Genomic DNA, 16,257 nt, shown 5'->3' with positions numbered 1-16,257 from the left:
AGCCACTGAAGTTCAAGCAGTTCAAGTGCGTGATAGGCTAATTCAGGCGCATTTCAGTTATTTTAAAGCATTTCGAATATGCATTGCAACGTGACACAATCATCATTTTGTTTCCTACCAACAGAAAATGATGAAAGACAACAACCTGGTTCGTCACTTGGATGCATGTGAAACGATGGGCAATGCTACCGCTATCTGCTCTGACAAGACAGGCACGCTAACGACCAACCGCATGACGGCTGTGCAGTGTTACGTCGGGGATGTGCACTACAAAGAAATCCCGGATCCTGGAGCCCTGCCACCCAAATCACTGGAGTTACTGATCAATTCCATCTCCATCAACAGCGCCTATACCACCAAGATACTGGTAAGCCAACTGTAATGGGAGTCACTGTAAAAATCCCCTACACCCACAGTTTAAAAGCTTTTCCTCTCTCAGGGTTGGAGAAACAAGCAAAGAAACTGACGTAATATTACTGTATAAAATTTATGTGGCACCCTGTGTGAACCCTGCTCACAATATTTAAGATACTCTATTATGCTAAAGCCTATTTAGTTAATACGTATATTTCAGACTTTGCCTTGAGAGCAGCTCTGATACAGTGAGACAGTTCTGCAGTGCTTTCTTCTTGGCAAAGCAGGCAGTCTGTGTCCTTGGCTGCTGCTTTAGATTCATCAGGCATTCACTCAACTTGTCACCTTGAGAACGGTTGTGTAATTTTGTCTTATCTGATATTCAGAGCGTAGCAGACTGTAATTGAATCCAATCTGTCTAAGTGCTGGAGATGGTCTGTTGTTTACAGTGAATGCAGCGAAGAGAAATTTACCCCGAGCCAATTAGACCTGTATGCAATAAGAAATAGATAGATTGATATGTATATAGACAGACAGACTGACACACAGACTGTTGTATATTGTAATCACAGACAGCAAACATATCCTGAAAACAAAGATTGCCAAGATAAGGATGGCTTCAGACAGTTAGAGCAACATGCCTGAGTAATCTTTTCCCTGGCATCACCATGCATACTCACCTGCACACACTCATCATTTGTGCCTGTCTGTGTGTCACTACCCTTGTAAACCCCTGTTGTGTCTATTCATTGATGGCTGACCAACTGACAAATGCCCTTATGGAACTTGCATGGGGAATGAGCTGAGCAGGCGGGACATCTGCGATAGAACGATCCCACAGATTTCACTTCCTACCCCTCGAGGCACGATCACAGTCTTGGTGAAAACAGAGTGTTGGTCACTGGGTTTCTAAGATGGAGAGCTACAGATTGTAGTTTTAACTCTGGTTAATTCAACACAGAGTAGATAACTTCGGCAATGCAGTCACTTCTTGCTGGCGAGCGGTATAATTTTGTGTCTTCCATCTTTATGCCAGCTAGCACAGTGAGCTTTTATCTTTTTAATGTCAGTTGACAGTGACAGTTTAAATTGGATTCCTCAGCAGTGCACATGCTGTATTAATTTCCCTCTGTTCCTATAACAGGGCCTTTAGCATGAACATGTCCTGTTTCTGTTTAAATAAAGGTTTTATTAAGACAACCAGGTCAAAAAAAGAAAAGCGTTTCGATGTAATATTCTTCATGCTGTGATGAACTGTTGTTCACAGTGAAAGTCAACTGTGATAAAGCTTCAGTCACTCAATATAGTCCTTTGGCTCTAGCAGAATTTAAAATGAGATAGGAACAGGAAAAATGGTGGTGTAGTCCTGCTAATTAGATCCTGTGCGTGCTGAACTGATATCGACTGGTTTAAGCTATATTGCTGAAGGCTCATGTTCCTTCCGATATAGAAATTGATGTAGCTTATATGTAAAGGAGTCGAAAATGTTGCATTTGCTAAAATAGTGAGAATATATGATTAAGTAAATGATTAATCATGGTGGTATATCTTCTTGTGCATAGAACAGTATATCCAAAATTAAAAACTTGACACTGTGGAAAACAAGCATCGCCTGCCTTTGGAAATGACAATGTTGTACAGTTCACATTATATTTAAGAATTGCGTGTCTCTATGGGGAAGTGACAGCTGACTGACAGGACATGAAAGGAAAGAAAAAGCAGCCAAAAATAATAAAAACTGCAGAAGGTGAGATAGGTGGTCAAGACTAAGACTGAGACCCAATTCAAGATAATAGTAAAAAGAATATTCAAGACCAAGGTTGTATACAGCATGTGACTTCAACAAACAATTTAAAATAGTTTTATATTATTGAAAATTGATGAATGTTGTCTGTTCCCACTTTGTAGAAATTGTGAATCACTGTTGTTGTTGGGACTTTGAGGTTGCCCCCCCCCCCTCAGTTTCCCCTCACCACAGCATTTCTTTACCAAGACATGCTACATTAACAAGATGTTATCCCTTTTGAAAAACCTGGAGGAATTCTTTGCGGCATTACATCAGACTATTGTACCTCCATAGCTGCTTAGCTCAACGGAATTAAGCACCGGCACAGTGCAGCTTAGATTTGGTGGATTAAATGGCACTTTTAGTCTGATTTTTAATCTCTTCATTCATAAAAGAGGTTACCTCATGCACCAAAGTAGAACGTAAACTTCAAATGATATCAGCTTATAACTTTACTTTTTGTTACCCTCCACCTACAGGATGTATGTTAGCTTGCTAACCACTGAGCTACCCAGCTGACTGCATCGCTTTCGTATACTGTACATGCATCCTCATATATACTCATCAGTTCATCCATGCATACATGCAGAAATACACAAAGTACATACCGGTACTTGGATAAATATTGTATAGAACAAAAAACTGGTACATAAATAGCGGATAGTACAGTGCATGTTTCCATGGATATATTTATCCATCTAATAAAATTAAGTAAAGGAGCAAAGAGAAAGCATGATGAAGAAGGACAGATATAATAAAGGAATGAAATGAACTCAAAAAACAGGATGCAAAAGGGAAATATCTGAGGAATATTTAGTGCACCTCTTCCTCCCTCTACAAACCACCCCCACTCCCTCGGCGCCACTCCTGCAGTATGCTGGCTGGTGTGTTCTTATATAAGAGGCCAATCCTGTGGGATGCCAGGATGGCTATGGAAGTCTTTGATGGCCACCACACAAAGGCACAAAGGCAAAGAGGCAGGCTTTGATACCCGTATCAGTCCCTCTACTGCCTCTCTGGCTTCATAATACAGCCACTGGTATAGCTCTGCTTCTTCTGTCAGCACATACAGACTCTAAAGTGGAGAAGCTTCATCCTCGAGGGAGAAATTCATACACATTTACACAGTGAAACCCTGCACACATACAGTATATATACACTCACACGTGTACTGTATATGCACATGCTCATAGATACTGTATCCATGCGCACACGTATCCATATATTCTGAATAGGATACATGCACACAAACAAGCACGCAAGCAGATCCTTAGCACGTCTCTTGCAGTCAAATTATGCATACTACATAGCAATATGTAACGTCATTCAGTGATGTCATATCAAAGAAACATGCGTCACCCCCGGTGGTAAGAGCCGCATAGCAAACAGCCTCCGCATAGAATTAGCTGTGCTTTTCTTTTTCTTTCAACATTCGCTTCACATTCTCAGTTTTTTTTTTTTTTTTTTTTTTTAAATGTATATGTGGCATTTATGTGTGTGTGTGTTCATGTGTGTGTTCAGGGAAAGTGAAGTACAGATGCATAAATATGAATGTCACTCACACACACACATCTGTCATATCAGGCACACTGACACTGTAGGAGGTATTCAGATCACAGGTGCATGTTCTCGCAGCACAGTGGTGTGTGTTTAGCATGGCTGTGTGAGTGTCCTGGGAGCTCAGTCTCATGTTGCTTCAACCACCTGCTCAGGTCATTATTCCGGTCAGGGACAAGAGAGGTAGATAACAAACACACCCATACACACACACACACACACACACACTTAGATAGCTTCAGTTGTGTAGTATACGCGTTTATGGAAATGAATAGACGGTTACAATAAAAAATAAAATGAGTCAACAGGATGTGTTGGATGTTGAAATGTAGATAATAGAAAAACAAGATTCTGCTCATGTTAAATAGGAAAAAAAAATCATGTGTTAGTCTACAATGAGCAATTTATGGTTTGGTAATTAAAGTGAACAGCCTCATTTCTGTTCTGTAGCGAGCAGTGAGGTTGTGATATAATTGGCTTTGGCTCACAGTGCTTTTGTCATCTGGACGTTGCGTGCTTGTTTGCACAACATGGAGGAGAGATGAGAGTATCTTGGATGTCTGTAGCTTGAAGCACCCAGTGTCCCAATGTTTGGAAAAGTTTTGGACACAGAGAAGAGAAAGAAATCCACAACAAACCTATGTCCAAAAGACTTCTCTTCTCTTCTCTTCTCTTCTCTTCTCTTCTCTTCTCTTCTCTTCTCTTCTCTTCTCTTCTCTATGTTTAGCACTTGCTTACAGTCTTGACAGTGCGGATGAGATGGCAGTGAGAAGAGAAGTTGTCATCACATTAGAATGACAATGCTTTGATGTTTCAAAGGCGCAAAGCTTAATGGGGTCCCTGCATTTCCGTCACACATGACTCGGTAGATTTCATGCTTTGATTGACCGTGTTTTTGTTGGTTTGGGAGACCAGCGCCAATTAAACACATCAAGGATATATTTGGAGTGTGAGGGCAATGGTAATGAAACTGATCACATGCCAGATTATTTCACCAAACAATGGCATTAATACTCAATGTCACTGCCATTGCGTGGCAGTTGTATTGTAATTTTTTCTAGTGTTCAGCCAGTATCCATGGTTTAGCTTTGATTTTGACGCATTTGTCACAGCATCTTGACAAATACCCCAGAGCACATTTAGGTTTTGACTCACCAAAAATGAATAAGAATAATGTATGTGAAATTTTGGCCAAAGTGGAATTAAAGCTACAGGACATGTAATCTGAAATCCATATGTGGGAATGGCAGGGAAGTTTCCATACGCAGATCTCAATGTAAATCAGGAAAGGACTGTAATTAATGTAAACAAACTTAAAACTAAAAAATAATACTAACCATGGCGTGTAGTGTAAGTTGTGGAAATTCCAAGGTCAAGGACTGTGTGTTTGAACCAGATGAGCTTTTAAGCACCTGATCTAAAACTTCCCCACATCACCTTCATCCCAGAATATAAGATAGTGGATAGTCAGTCTGTGCAGGATGCTGCTGGACTATCAATACACCTACGAGCCACGAGCACCAAATCAATCAAAAACCATTCTCTCTTTGCTAAATAGCGAATATAAACCTGCCAGTCACACATCAAAGGCAGCACCTGGCTTAAAGCAATATTGAATATTTGAAGCTTTGCACGTCTGTGACAAAACAATTTGCAAAAAGCAGGAAAAAAGATCATAAAACTAAACTAAGAAAAACATCAGGGAAGCAATTAATGTCAAAAGCACTTTTGCAATTTGTATACAAATATACAATTTGATAGACAGATACAAATTCTTGATTTAGACTTTCTCTTTATTAAGTCTAACTGTATGTGTTGTCTTATAGTTTTTGGACAAATCTAATGTAGTAGAAGGGCAAATAAAGGGCATTATGAGACGAAAGGAAATAAATAAAAGAAATGGTGTTAACGTGGCGCCTGAAAGCAAATTGAAAGTGGGCGTAAACTACGTAGCAAAGAGGGAGAGGGAAGTAAAGCAAGGATTAGTGCAAAAAAAGGATGACAGAAGATGGGAAAATTATACAAGAAGAGGAGAGAGGAACCACACTCGCGTGACAAGTGTCCTTATCATGGACTGGAAGACTGTATTACTGCCCTCCAGCACGCCTCCAGGCCTTAGCCCAGTTGGCTGGTACAGTCATGTGGAGAGCTAGAATATCATCCACTCCTACATGCAAAGAGGGAACGGGAGGGAAGGCAGTGGGGGCGGGGTGGCTTCTGAGGGACTGGGGAACCTGATAGTGAGGAAGAGGAGAAAGTGATCAGGAGTGAGGAAGATGGGGGAGAATGAGAGAGGGAAAGACAGGAGAAAAATGTAAGTGTGGTAAAAGAGTAGGGTAGAGTGTGAAGAGAAAAGGGAAGAAAATGGAGATGCAGAGAAGAGTAAGGGAAGGAACAGGAGGGATGGATTAAGGAGAGCCCCAGGTGGTATAGGAAGTAAAGTTGCCAGCTCTCCCTCTGGCATATGTCCTTGCCTGCGGGAGCACCCAAGGACCAGGGAGAGGGCAGCTGGTCCTTAGCCACGTCCAGGCAAGGACGTGCCAACAGTGGCCGAGTCATGCCAACGCTGGGCATCCCATGCCAGCAACTGTCCTTGTGCGTAGAAACCCACGTCAGGCCAAACCTCTGCGGAATCTCGGACAATAAAAAGGCAGCGGTGATGCTGTCTGCCTTTTGTTTATTTTCTGTTGATTCATCACTCTTTTGCCCTGCCTTGTTTAGTTTTTGCAGCAGTCGGTGTCTGTATTTCTCTGTGTTTCTCTGTGGCAGGAGTTTCAGTTGTGTCTGTTTCTTATTCAAAATTTATCTCTGAAAATGACAAAACAATTCAAATTGTCTACTATTATATATATATATATATACATATAAATTTGTGTGTATGTGTATATTCAAATAGATAAGATATTTTGACTCAATAGAAGATCAAGAATTTTAATTCAGCAATCTCCATTAACTGATTTGTTTGATTTTTCAGTGATCAGTAATATGCGATTACATTAATAATATTTCACCTCCTGGCTACTGCCATTCTCCTAAACCAACCAGACACGCCAACTTTCCAAAGAAATATGTCCTACGGTTTATTTGGGCCAAAACAGTGTTTGCATTCTTATATCACAGGGAAAGACAGGCTCACTTTGTAAAGCCTTAATTTCAAACAAGCAAATAAGAATTTAATCTTCCAAAGTTCAGATACGTTAAGTGCCAGCACACATAACTCAAAATCAAACAGAACAAACACACACTTCAAATTTTTTTTTTCTAAACTTGATGAAGCAAGGGAAATTAAGTGGAATCACTGATACCAGTTGACCAAATAATGTTCTTCTTTTACTGAAATAAGACCCACAAGCTAAATATGTGACGACATGACTCTTTGATATGTTTTGTAAAGCAAACATAATTTCTTAACTAAGGTGTGTGTAGAAACTCTGACACATCCTGTATGGTTTTCAGGCGGTCATTTACATTTACTGGTTTAGCATGTTGTTGATCTGTTGCTGGGAGCCTCTTCTCCCAAACATTTAGCAGACAGTGCTGATGAGGCCATTTGTTCCATCCTCTCATTAGCCAATGACAGGCAGTGTCTTCCTGATGTAATCATTGGTCATTAGGAAAAGGCATTAATTCTGTTATTTACCACAAACTCGGTATAAAGTATTTATACTCTTCTGTGTGTCTGTGAGACACACAGCTGAACATTAACCAGATATGTCCAATTACTAGGTGGACATGGGCCAGTGCTCTGATTGGGTTTTAATGATTAATGAGATTTTTGATGACTTTCTCTCTAATCCTCTCAGTTGGAACCCCAGGATCATGGCAGCTGCAGCTAAACGGACATGTAAAATATGTCTGAGTCTGAATGAATCATTGTTCATTGTTTCTTAAGAAATTGTGGTTTCAAAATATTTAGCTGTTCAAGCAAACATTGATCGCTCACGAGACAGATTGCAATGTTCAGCCAAATTTCCACAGATTGCTTAGAATCCTTCCAAGGTATTCCGCTTCATTAGATGTAGGGCTTACTGAAATCAAAGCTACGAAACAGGAAAATGAAAAGTGAAACCTTGGCACTGTTGATCACAACCAAGATAGGTCAAGTCAAGTTTGAAATATTTAGCCCAAAATCAATCAGGAACCACAGATTTGCCTCAAAAGGCTTTATAGTCTGTGCAGCATACAGTACAACACCCTCTATCCTTAGACCCTTGAAACTCCCCCTCCAAAAAACTTCACAACAGAGGAGGGATCCTTCTTCCAGGGAAGACAGACATAATAGATGTCTCATGTACAGATTAGACACAAAAAAAACCCCAGTAAAATTACACTATGGGGAAATAAATGGCAATATTAAACAAATAGATTGCATTCAGTGGTTATTTTCTTATTGACCGCATTGAAATATATTTTAGCCTTTCTTCGTTACCTTAAAAAGGCACATTAACACAGTTTATTAGCATACACTATCAAAACCTTGTTAGCAGGTGAACAAGACCAGTCATTAGGTGGAGAATGTTGTTGTGCCAATTCCAACAAACCATTAATGTGATTAACTACACTGCCGATACAGAATCTTTCTCAACACATTGGAGCAAGTGCCAAGTGAAGAAAACAACAGTTATAAAGTAAAATTCAAAACATCAAAATGTCAAGATATCTGTTTAAATCTAATCTTGGTTGGAGGCTTGTTTAGAAGTAGAACAGCAAGCCTGCAGTCAATCTATTTCGGGGGCAAATAGCACAGACTGAAGGTGTCTGCTTAGCGGCAAGTCAGAAGCATTATGATCAGTGTGCTTTTGACATACTGTGTTGTTTTGTGTGTGTGTGTGTGTGCGCGTGTGTGTGTTTGTGTGTGTGCGCGTGTGTGTGCGTGCGTGTGCTCGTGTGTGTGTGTTAGTGAAAGAGAGTGTACCTGAAAACAAGCTGTTCTTTAGCTGTGAGTGTAGGTGTCAAATGTACTGTAGGTACTATATAGCAAAACCCCAGGGAGAGACTAGTTGTCACCTCAGTGCCAGCTAATAAGGATCCGAATGAACCAAATTTAACAACCAGTTGTACAGTCAAACAGCCCTAAGTTCGATTATACTGATCAACAATGACATACATCAACGCTCACTTGTTATTGTTCACAGAGTTTTGCAACTAATTTATTGATTTATTTTGCCCAGAATTATGACTGTTTACAATTAAGTTGATGTGATTAGTCAATCAACAGAAAATTAATTATTTTGGTAATTGTTTCAGTCATTTTTCAAACAAAAAGGCCAAACATCCTCTGGTTCCAGCTCCTTAACTGTAAGGATTTGATACTTGTTGGTAAACTGAGTATCTTTAGGTTTTGGACAAGATGAAGAATTTGAGGCTGCTACCTCGAGCTCTGTGAAATTATACTCTGAAAATTTCAGAAAGTAACAAAATATGCAAAGAGGGCAGTTAATCAATTAATCAGGAAAACAATTGGCAGATTAACCAATAATGACAATAATTATTATTTGAAGCCCTTACTTCCTTGATTAGCATTTCTGAGGAGTAATGTTGAACGTCTTTTCTATCCCCACTCGTCTATTATCTGACTAAAATGAATATCAGCTTGAGAATGTGTGATTATGTGAAGAGGCATGTTATGAATAATGACAGTAAGGATTGCACTCTCTCCGATGTGTCCGGACTCATGAGCATCAGTGTCGCAAACAATGGTCAGTGTGTGTGTGAGTCTGTGCAGGATATTGATGATAATGAGATTTGTTCTGTCACACTGGGAGAAATAGAAAACAGTGCATTTTCCGAGAAAGATGGATAGTCATGCTGCATGCTTTATTGCTTGTGTTACTGTGGGATATTAGGGGGGGAAATAGTGAGTAAATGGAGTGTGGCTTGGGAAATACTAATAAATATGGATTAGAAAAAGATGAAAAGGGAAACACAGATAGATTCGAGGACATGTGTGAAGTGAGATGAGTGAGAGTCCTGTATGAGAATCAGAGCCAAAGAGTAAGAATCCCCAAGTGGCGGAGAGAGCACCCTCTCTTTTCCCAAGTCTCTCCTTCCAAGTGTGCTTTGCCCAGTGTTGCGATGGCAACGGTGAGTCTTCCACAAGCTGACCGCATGCACACACTCGCACTACAATATGTGTGTACGCAATTGCACACACATACTACACCACCTGAACAGCCATGTGTACAGATTTGAACAGATTACACACACAGGGGCACGCACACACACACACACACACACACACACACACACACACACACACACACACACACACACACACAGCCTCCAATAGAAGGCTCAACTGTTGGCTGATAATAAACACACTCCAGCTCCAGGCAGAGAAATTACTCCTCTAACATAATGTACTGTATGATATTTCCCTGCTACTAGGAGGTAAACACATTAATCAGTCGTTAACAAATTAATCGGCAACAATTTTACTAATCAAGTGATTTTTTTTTTTTAAGGCAAAAATGAGAAATACGCTCTGGTTCCAGCTTTTAAAAAGCAATGATTTACTGCCTGTTTTTTGTTTCCTTTCACAGTAACTTGAATAGTTTTGAGTATTAGACTGTTTGGAGAAAATATTTACTTATTCCACAAAATAAAAGAATAATCCCATAATGGAGAAAATAAATTGCAGCCCAAAATACTAATGATCATATCAGAACCATATTTTATATTATACAGTACATATGTTATGCAAAAAAAAAAACACGCATCACATGCGTTCCCAATCCATGTAGTCATGTCGACAAGTGGATGCTGAGATGTTTACTGAACCGTAGAAAAACAGTTTCAAATGTACGATTACAGATTGCAAAGGGTTGAGCTGCATGCCTGAAATAAGAACATCCAAATCTGATTCCATCCATCTCATCTCCTACCCTCCCACACAGAGCAACCCTTTCACCTGCTAGCTGGTTAATTATCACTAGCAGCTATTTCAAGCCTTACATTAGTCGTACTGCACTGAAGAAAAGAGATTCTCAGTCATTGGATAGAATAGATCACCGAACAAACAGTAATGTCTTTTTCTAGATTTTGCTCAACTAGAGACTCCATGAAAAGTCTCCATGAGAAAACACAGTTGTTGGTGCAGTAAAAAAATGTAAGAATTTCAGTGAGCGATATAATGTGAAAGTGAAAAACAACCACAGATCAATAAGAAGCACAAATTCGTCCATATTGCAGGAAATATTGTTCTGAATATAGAACTGCGAAATGAGAAAATCTCTTCCTCTGCCTCTCTCCAGCCCCCAGATAAGGAAGGCGGTCTGCCAAAGCAGGTGGGCAACAAGACAGAGTGCGGCCTGCTGGGATTGGTTTTGGACCTGAAGCGGGATTACCAGCCAATAAGAAACCAGATCCCAGAGGAGAAGCTTTACAAAGTCTACACCTTCAACTCTGTCAGGAAGTCCATGAGCACCGTCATCAAATTGCCTGATGGGAGCTTCCGCATGTATAGCAAAGGAGCCTCTGAGATCGTCCTCAAAAAGTGAGTCTGGTTTTGTGATTAAGAGAAGATGATTCTGATAGTAACAGCAGCATAGTCATTATTGTACAGTAATATTATATAATCAAGTTCTGTATTTTTTCGCGAAATATATAGCAAACCATTCTAAAGTGCATAATGTATTTGAGGGCACAACCTATTGCACATTCTCTAGGCAGTGAGAGTGGGAGAAGGTCGCATAATTGTGACATTTTACAGTACATTACTGTGACATTACAGCAACAAATGAGTAACTCTGAGAAAAATATGAGAGGCAATTCCTTCACCCACTTTAGGAGGAGGCAGAAATTCTCTTTAAAGACGGAACGATATTAAAATCAAGCCTTTAACGTAACGTAATTATGAAGTCATGTAGGTTTCTTGACTGTTACACTGCCAACATACATATAACACGTTTAAGGTATTGTACATTTAATATAGAGGAAGCTACAGATTCATTAGGGTAAGTAAGGTAAAATGCAAATTAAAAGCAAGCTGATGAGTCCTAAATGACATTTGCACAGATAACAGTTCATTCATTGTATTAAATGGCTAAATGACTAAGAGCAGTTGAATTCGATCCACTTCTTTGTGTTGCACTGCACACCAGTACACCTGTCTATTTCCCATTTGTATTTTCATTCAGTTTGCCCATTAGAAATCCATTTAATGTAGATTGCATGTAAATATCTTTTGGTTTCATTAGACCATCAGGTACTCCTCACCATGACATCGAGGATCATGAGTCCAGAAACCACTGACGTGTTGAAACTGTGGTGGACATCAAGTTGACCACATTTTCCTCAATGTTTGGAAAAATAATATTAAAATAATTTCATTGTTTTCTATGTTTGGTCGTATTGGCGTAGCTCAAAAAACAGTCCCAATACACAACTTTAAATACCTCTATCCCCAATGCTCTTCAACCCATCCTTAACTACAGATGCAGCCATATTCTGAACGAGGTGGGAGAGTCGAGGGTTTTCCGTCCACGGGACAAGGACGAGATGGTGAAGAAGGTGATTGAGCCCATGGCATGTGATGGCCTGAGGACCATCTGTGTGGCATACCGTGACTTCTCCAGTGATCCTGAGCCAAACTGGGAAGATGAGAACAACATCCTTAGTGACCTCACAGCCATCTGTGTCGTTGGGATAGAGGACCCTGTCAGGCCAGAGGTAGGAGAGCGTGAGATGTTTTTGTTACACACTGAGAATAGTAGATGTTTGGCAAATGGTCTTTACTACCAACTATCAGCAGCTTTGTCACATTTCTGTCCTTACCATAACTTTAAAGCACAAGTGGTTTTCTTTTTTTTACGTTTTCAGTGCCTCTTCTGTGCTACTTGCGCAAGCTGCTGTAAAAATGTAATTCTCCCTCAGGAACTATCTATCTATCTATCTATCTATCAGGCTTTTATATGTACAGTTCTGTAACACTGAACAAGAGACAACCTAAAAATGATAGACAGCAGTCATTTACATCCTGTATGTCAACACTGTGCCGTGTTGTTTCAAACACAGTATGGTTGTACTGTGCAAAGATAGTCAATATGTGTATGCCTTATCAATGTGACAAGGGTGTTAATAAATCATGGTGGAAGCCACAGCATGGCAGTATTATAGACAGCAAGTTTGAAAACAGCACATTTTTCGAGTTATAGCGTAGAAGATATCTTGATGCTGTTAGAGGAGACATACTGAGACATAAATGAAGTGTGTGGTATGAAATGGGTAAAGATAAAGGTAGAGACTCTAGTTCAATAATAAATAGATATACAGTATATTTATTAAATTTATTGAGAGGGTAAAATGTTTATGCAGATACGTAAAGTACACATGAATAAAATGAATTCAGAGATGGCTTCAGGCTTGAAGAAAAGTACATTTGACCTCTTTAATGTAGTTCAGTGTGATGGAAGTATTTATAAAGAGAAGCAACAGAGACCCCTTATTATGCAAGCCTTACAAAAAAAAAAAAAAGAATTAAATAAACATTTGCACACTCACTTGCCAAACTGTATATATACTAAATACAGTAGTTTGAGTCCCTCTTTATCTCTTCTTTCCAGTTTTCATGGATTTCTCCCTGATTTCTAAGACTGGGATTGTTAATATTCAGTTGGTCTGGTTGATCCATTTTTTTTCCCCACAACATTTTCTATGGATTTACGTCAGACTTGTCTGAATGGAACTTGAATAGGAGGTGACTGTATTTCAGTGAGGAATGCTCACCTATTTACAGTTGAGCATTTATTAATAGTTTTGCTGTTACAATAAATCTTTTCTGTTGACGTGCTTGAGAATAAATATAATACAATATATCTGTATTGATTATGATATCAGATCTAAATGTGGAGCTGTCGAAGTAGAGAGTGAACAAAGCAGCAGGAACCTGGTTACACAAGCAGCCTGAACTACGAGCTGACAGAAAGGGATCATGTGTCATTTGAAAGGCTTGACAATAGGGTGTTTGCATGATCAATTGCTCCACTGATGAATGCCTCACTAAATGATTATTGATTCATGAAATGCACACTCAAGACTAGGCCAATCAGCTTTAACCTGCTAGAGATTTCTGACTGCACGTGCACTGCTCAGTTTTCATACATTGCTAATATTACATTTAATAAACATGCAGGTTATACTTACATGTGTTGCAGTTACAATGTTACATATTGTGAGTGTATGTACTGTTTTATATAGATAACATGTATTATGCTGGGTCCTGGCATGTATGATTCCTGGCTGAGACACAATTTTAGAACAATACTGTTTAGTTGCTTAGGAAGTTACTGTGCTTACTAAGGCATGGCCCTGTTTAAACCAAAAGGCTTTTACTTTGTTCTGGAAGGGGGAAAGGCCAGAGATAGGAAGTACAGTGACTATATTTAAGTATAGGTGTTGATACTTAACTCCACTTTATACTTTTACTCTCCAACCATAACCACTTAAATGTATCTATGCTGTGACAGAGATGAACTTGTATGTATTCTCCTCCATGCTTGGATTAGTGATAACAAGGAATTCATGGTGATTTTCCATCAAATCCATTTTCGAGAATAGTTTTAGAGGTAGATAGGGTTAAAGAATAGCCTCAACCTGCAGAGGAGTACATAACCCTACAAAAGAAATGAAAGCCTGAAAATCCTCAAATTGGGAGATATGGTGTGAGGGTTTCAAGGACAATGTGATTTTTTGTGTATTTCTTTTAAATAATTTAATTTGCGGATTTTCTACTTACTTATACTTGAAATTCAGTATTTTACCCCTTCACTTATGTCTTATTTTTAATTAAAGTACCTCTCTCAGCACAGTGGAAGGCAAAACAATTAACGGAATAAGTTATTCATCAACAAATAGTGCTCAGTGGTGCACATTTTCTATGATCAATTCATCTTCAAAGAAAAGAGGACTATAATTGGGAGAGAGAAAGTGGTGGAAAGAAGTATCTGCGTACAGTAGGAAAACTGACCTCACTTGACAGCTCCAGTGCAGGTACAGGGAAGCAGGAAACTGACTACTGCATTATTCAACTTCCTCCTTTCATCTTTTTTTTTTCCATCCCCCCTCCTCACTCTCTAACAAGGTCTCTCATTCAACCTCTCCCCGTCATGTTTTCTCCTCTCCACCTCTCCCCATATTGTGGGGTTTGACTTTTACCTGTCTGGTTGCTCTTTTTCTTTTGACTTTCTCTTCACCCTCCTTTCTCTCTCTCACTATGCCTTTCTCTCTTTTTGCATCTGAAGCCAAGTTATGTAAGCATCTGAACCGAGGTAGATAAAAAAAAAAAAAAGTAAGTACAGAGAGAAGAAGCAAAAAAGAGAAACTATCGTTCTCAAAACGAATAAGCGAACAATCTTATAAACAACCAGGCAAGTTAAAGAGAATAAAATGTTGTATCACAGTGTTATTTCAGGTTGTCATTTTTTTAAGCAAACCAGCTCTCGAGTTATCCTGAGAATAAAACTTCAAAATAGCAAGAAATGTGCAGGAGAAAAGCCAACTATTGCACATTGGAAATGCAATAAATGTGGTTTATGCAGGTGCTGCAGCATTGATTACCTAATATTTCAAACTGTAGATATCAGTATGGCCCGTTGCATTGCTCCAAGTCTGGAAGTTTGCAGAATTTCCCTTTTTTTTTTTTCCACAAAAGGAGTCACTTAACATCTGACATTTTCAATAACCAATGTGGAAAAGCAGTGCACCAAACACTGCTGCACTCCAATAATATCTTTCCAGGCTTCTTCGTAAGACTGGCTAATATTGGAAATGAGATGACTTTCCCCTCTGCTAAAAAGGTCACACAGAGTGATAAACATGTTTTTGGCTTGTTTATTAGTCTCTAATTTCTTCCTCCAGAATGCAATGTTCTTTTAATAACCAGCTGCTCTGTAGGGTTGCCCCCGGAGAGACTAGAGAAGAATGGAGGAAAATAGCGAGAAAAAGAAAAAGAGAGAGATATAGAGACTGAGAAAGATAAACAGATTCAAAATCAGGTTCATGTCAGAGGGACAGCGAGACTGCAGGAGGAGGAGGACAGGTAAGGAGAGAAACGGGGGAAAATGAGAGTGTAACCAGATCCACATTAGAGACACAAGAGGCTTGTTTTTCAGTCTCACCTACTAGCCTCTTAACCTCTCCCTCTGTCAGGCCAGATTATATTTTTAATAAGCGTTCACTCTTCTCCTCTCCTCCTCTCCTCCTCTTCTCTCCACCTCCTCCTTTTGATGACCAGTCAACAAGAGCGTTGGGAATCCAAAAGAAAGCAGAGTAAAGCAGACAGCAGGGATAAAAGATAGGCAGACGGGAAGCTGATATCTTGAAGAAGAAAGACATCTGAGTGAGAGCAGTTGAGAGAATGTGTTCTTCTTGCCACAATATTTACTGTAAGAACTTCTTTACCTTGTCAGATCATATTTTTAGAATGACTACTAATGAATTGTATATTGTGCTTTTTGCAGCACAAACTTTTCACTGTTGCTGTCACAAATGACCAACTCCGCACATAATACTGATGATAAAAGGCCACTAATTGCATATCTGTGAATAATATCGCTGTATCA

At 39.4% G+C, this 16,257-nt stretch overlaps 1 protein-coding gene across 9 annotated transcripts in view; it reads left to right on the top strand.

Moving 5' to 3' along the window:
- atp2b2 (ATPase plasma membrane Ca2+ transporting 2) overlaps positions 1 to 16,257 on the top strand; it is a 130,055-nt gene that overhangs the window by 101,248 nt on the left and 12,550 nt on the right. For all 9 annotated transcript variants that reach the window (XM_022748378.1, XM_022748377.1, XM_022748383.1 and 6 more), the window contains 3 exons: positions 125 to 367; positions 10,951 to 11,192; positions 12,133 to 12,367. In XM_022748378.1, coding sequence (XP_022604099.1) covers positions 125 to 367; positions 10,951 to 11,192; positions 12,133 to 12,367 — 720 coding nt within the window. The remainder of the gene's footprint in view (positions 1 to 124; positions 368 to 10,950; positions 11,193 to 12,132; positions 12,368 to 16,257) is intronic.

This window comes from Seriola dumerili, unplaced genomic scaffold (assembly GCF_002260705.1).
Source record: "Seriola dumerili isolate Sdu_G_001 unplaced genomic scaffold, Sdu_1.0 BDQW01000121.1, whole genome shotgun sequence".
In the NCBI taxonomy this organism is placed as follows: Eukaryota; Metazoa; Chordata; class Actinopteri; order Carangiformes; family Carangidae; genus Seriola; species Seriola dumerili.
This window is presented reverse-complemented; position numbering and strand designations above follow the sequence as displayed.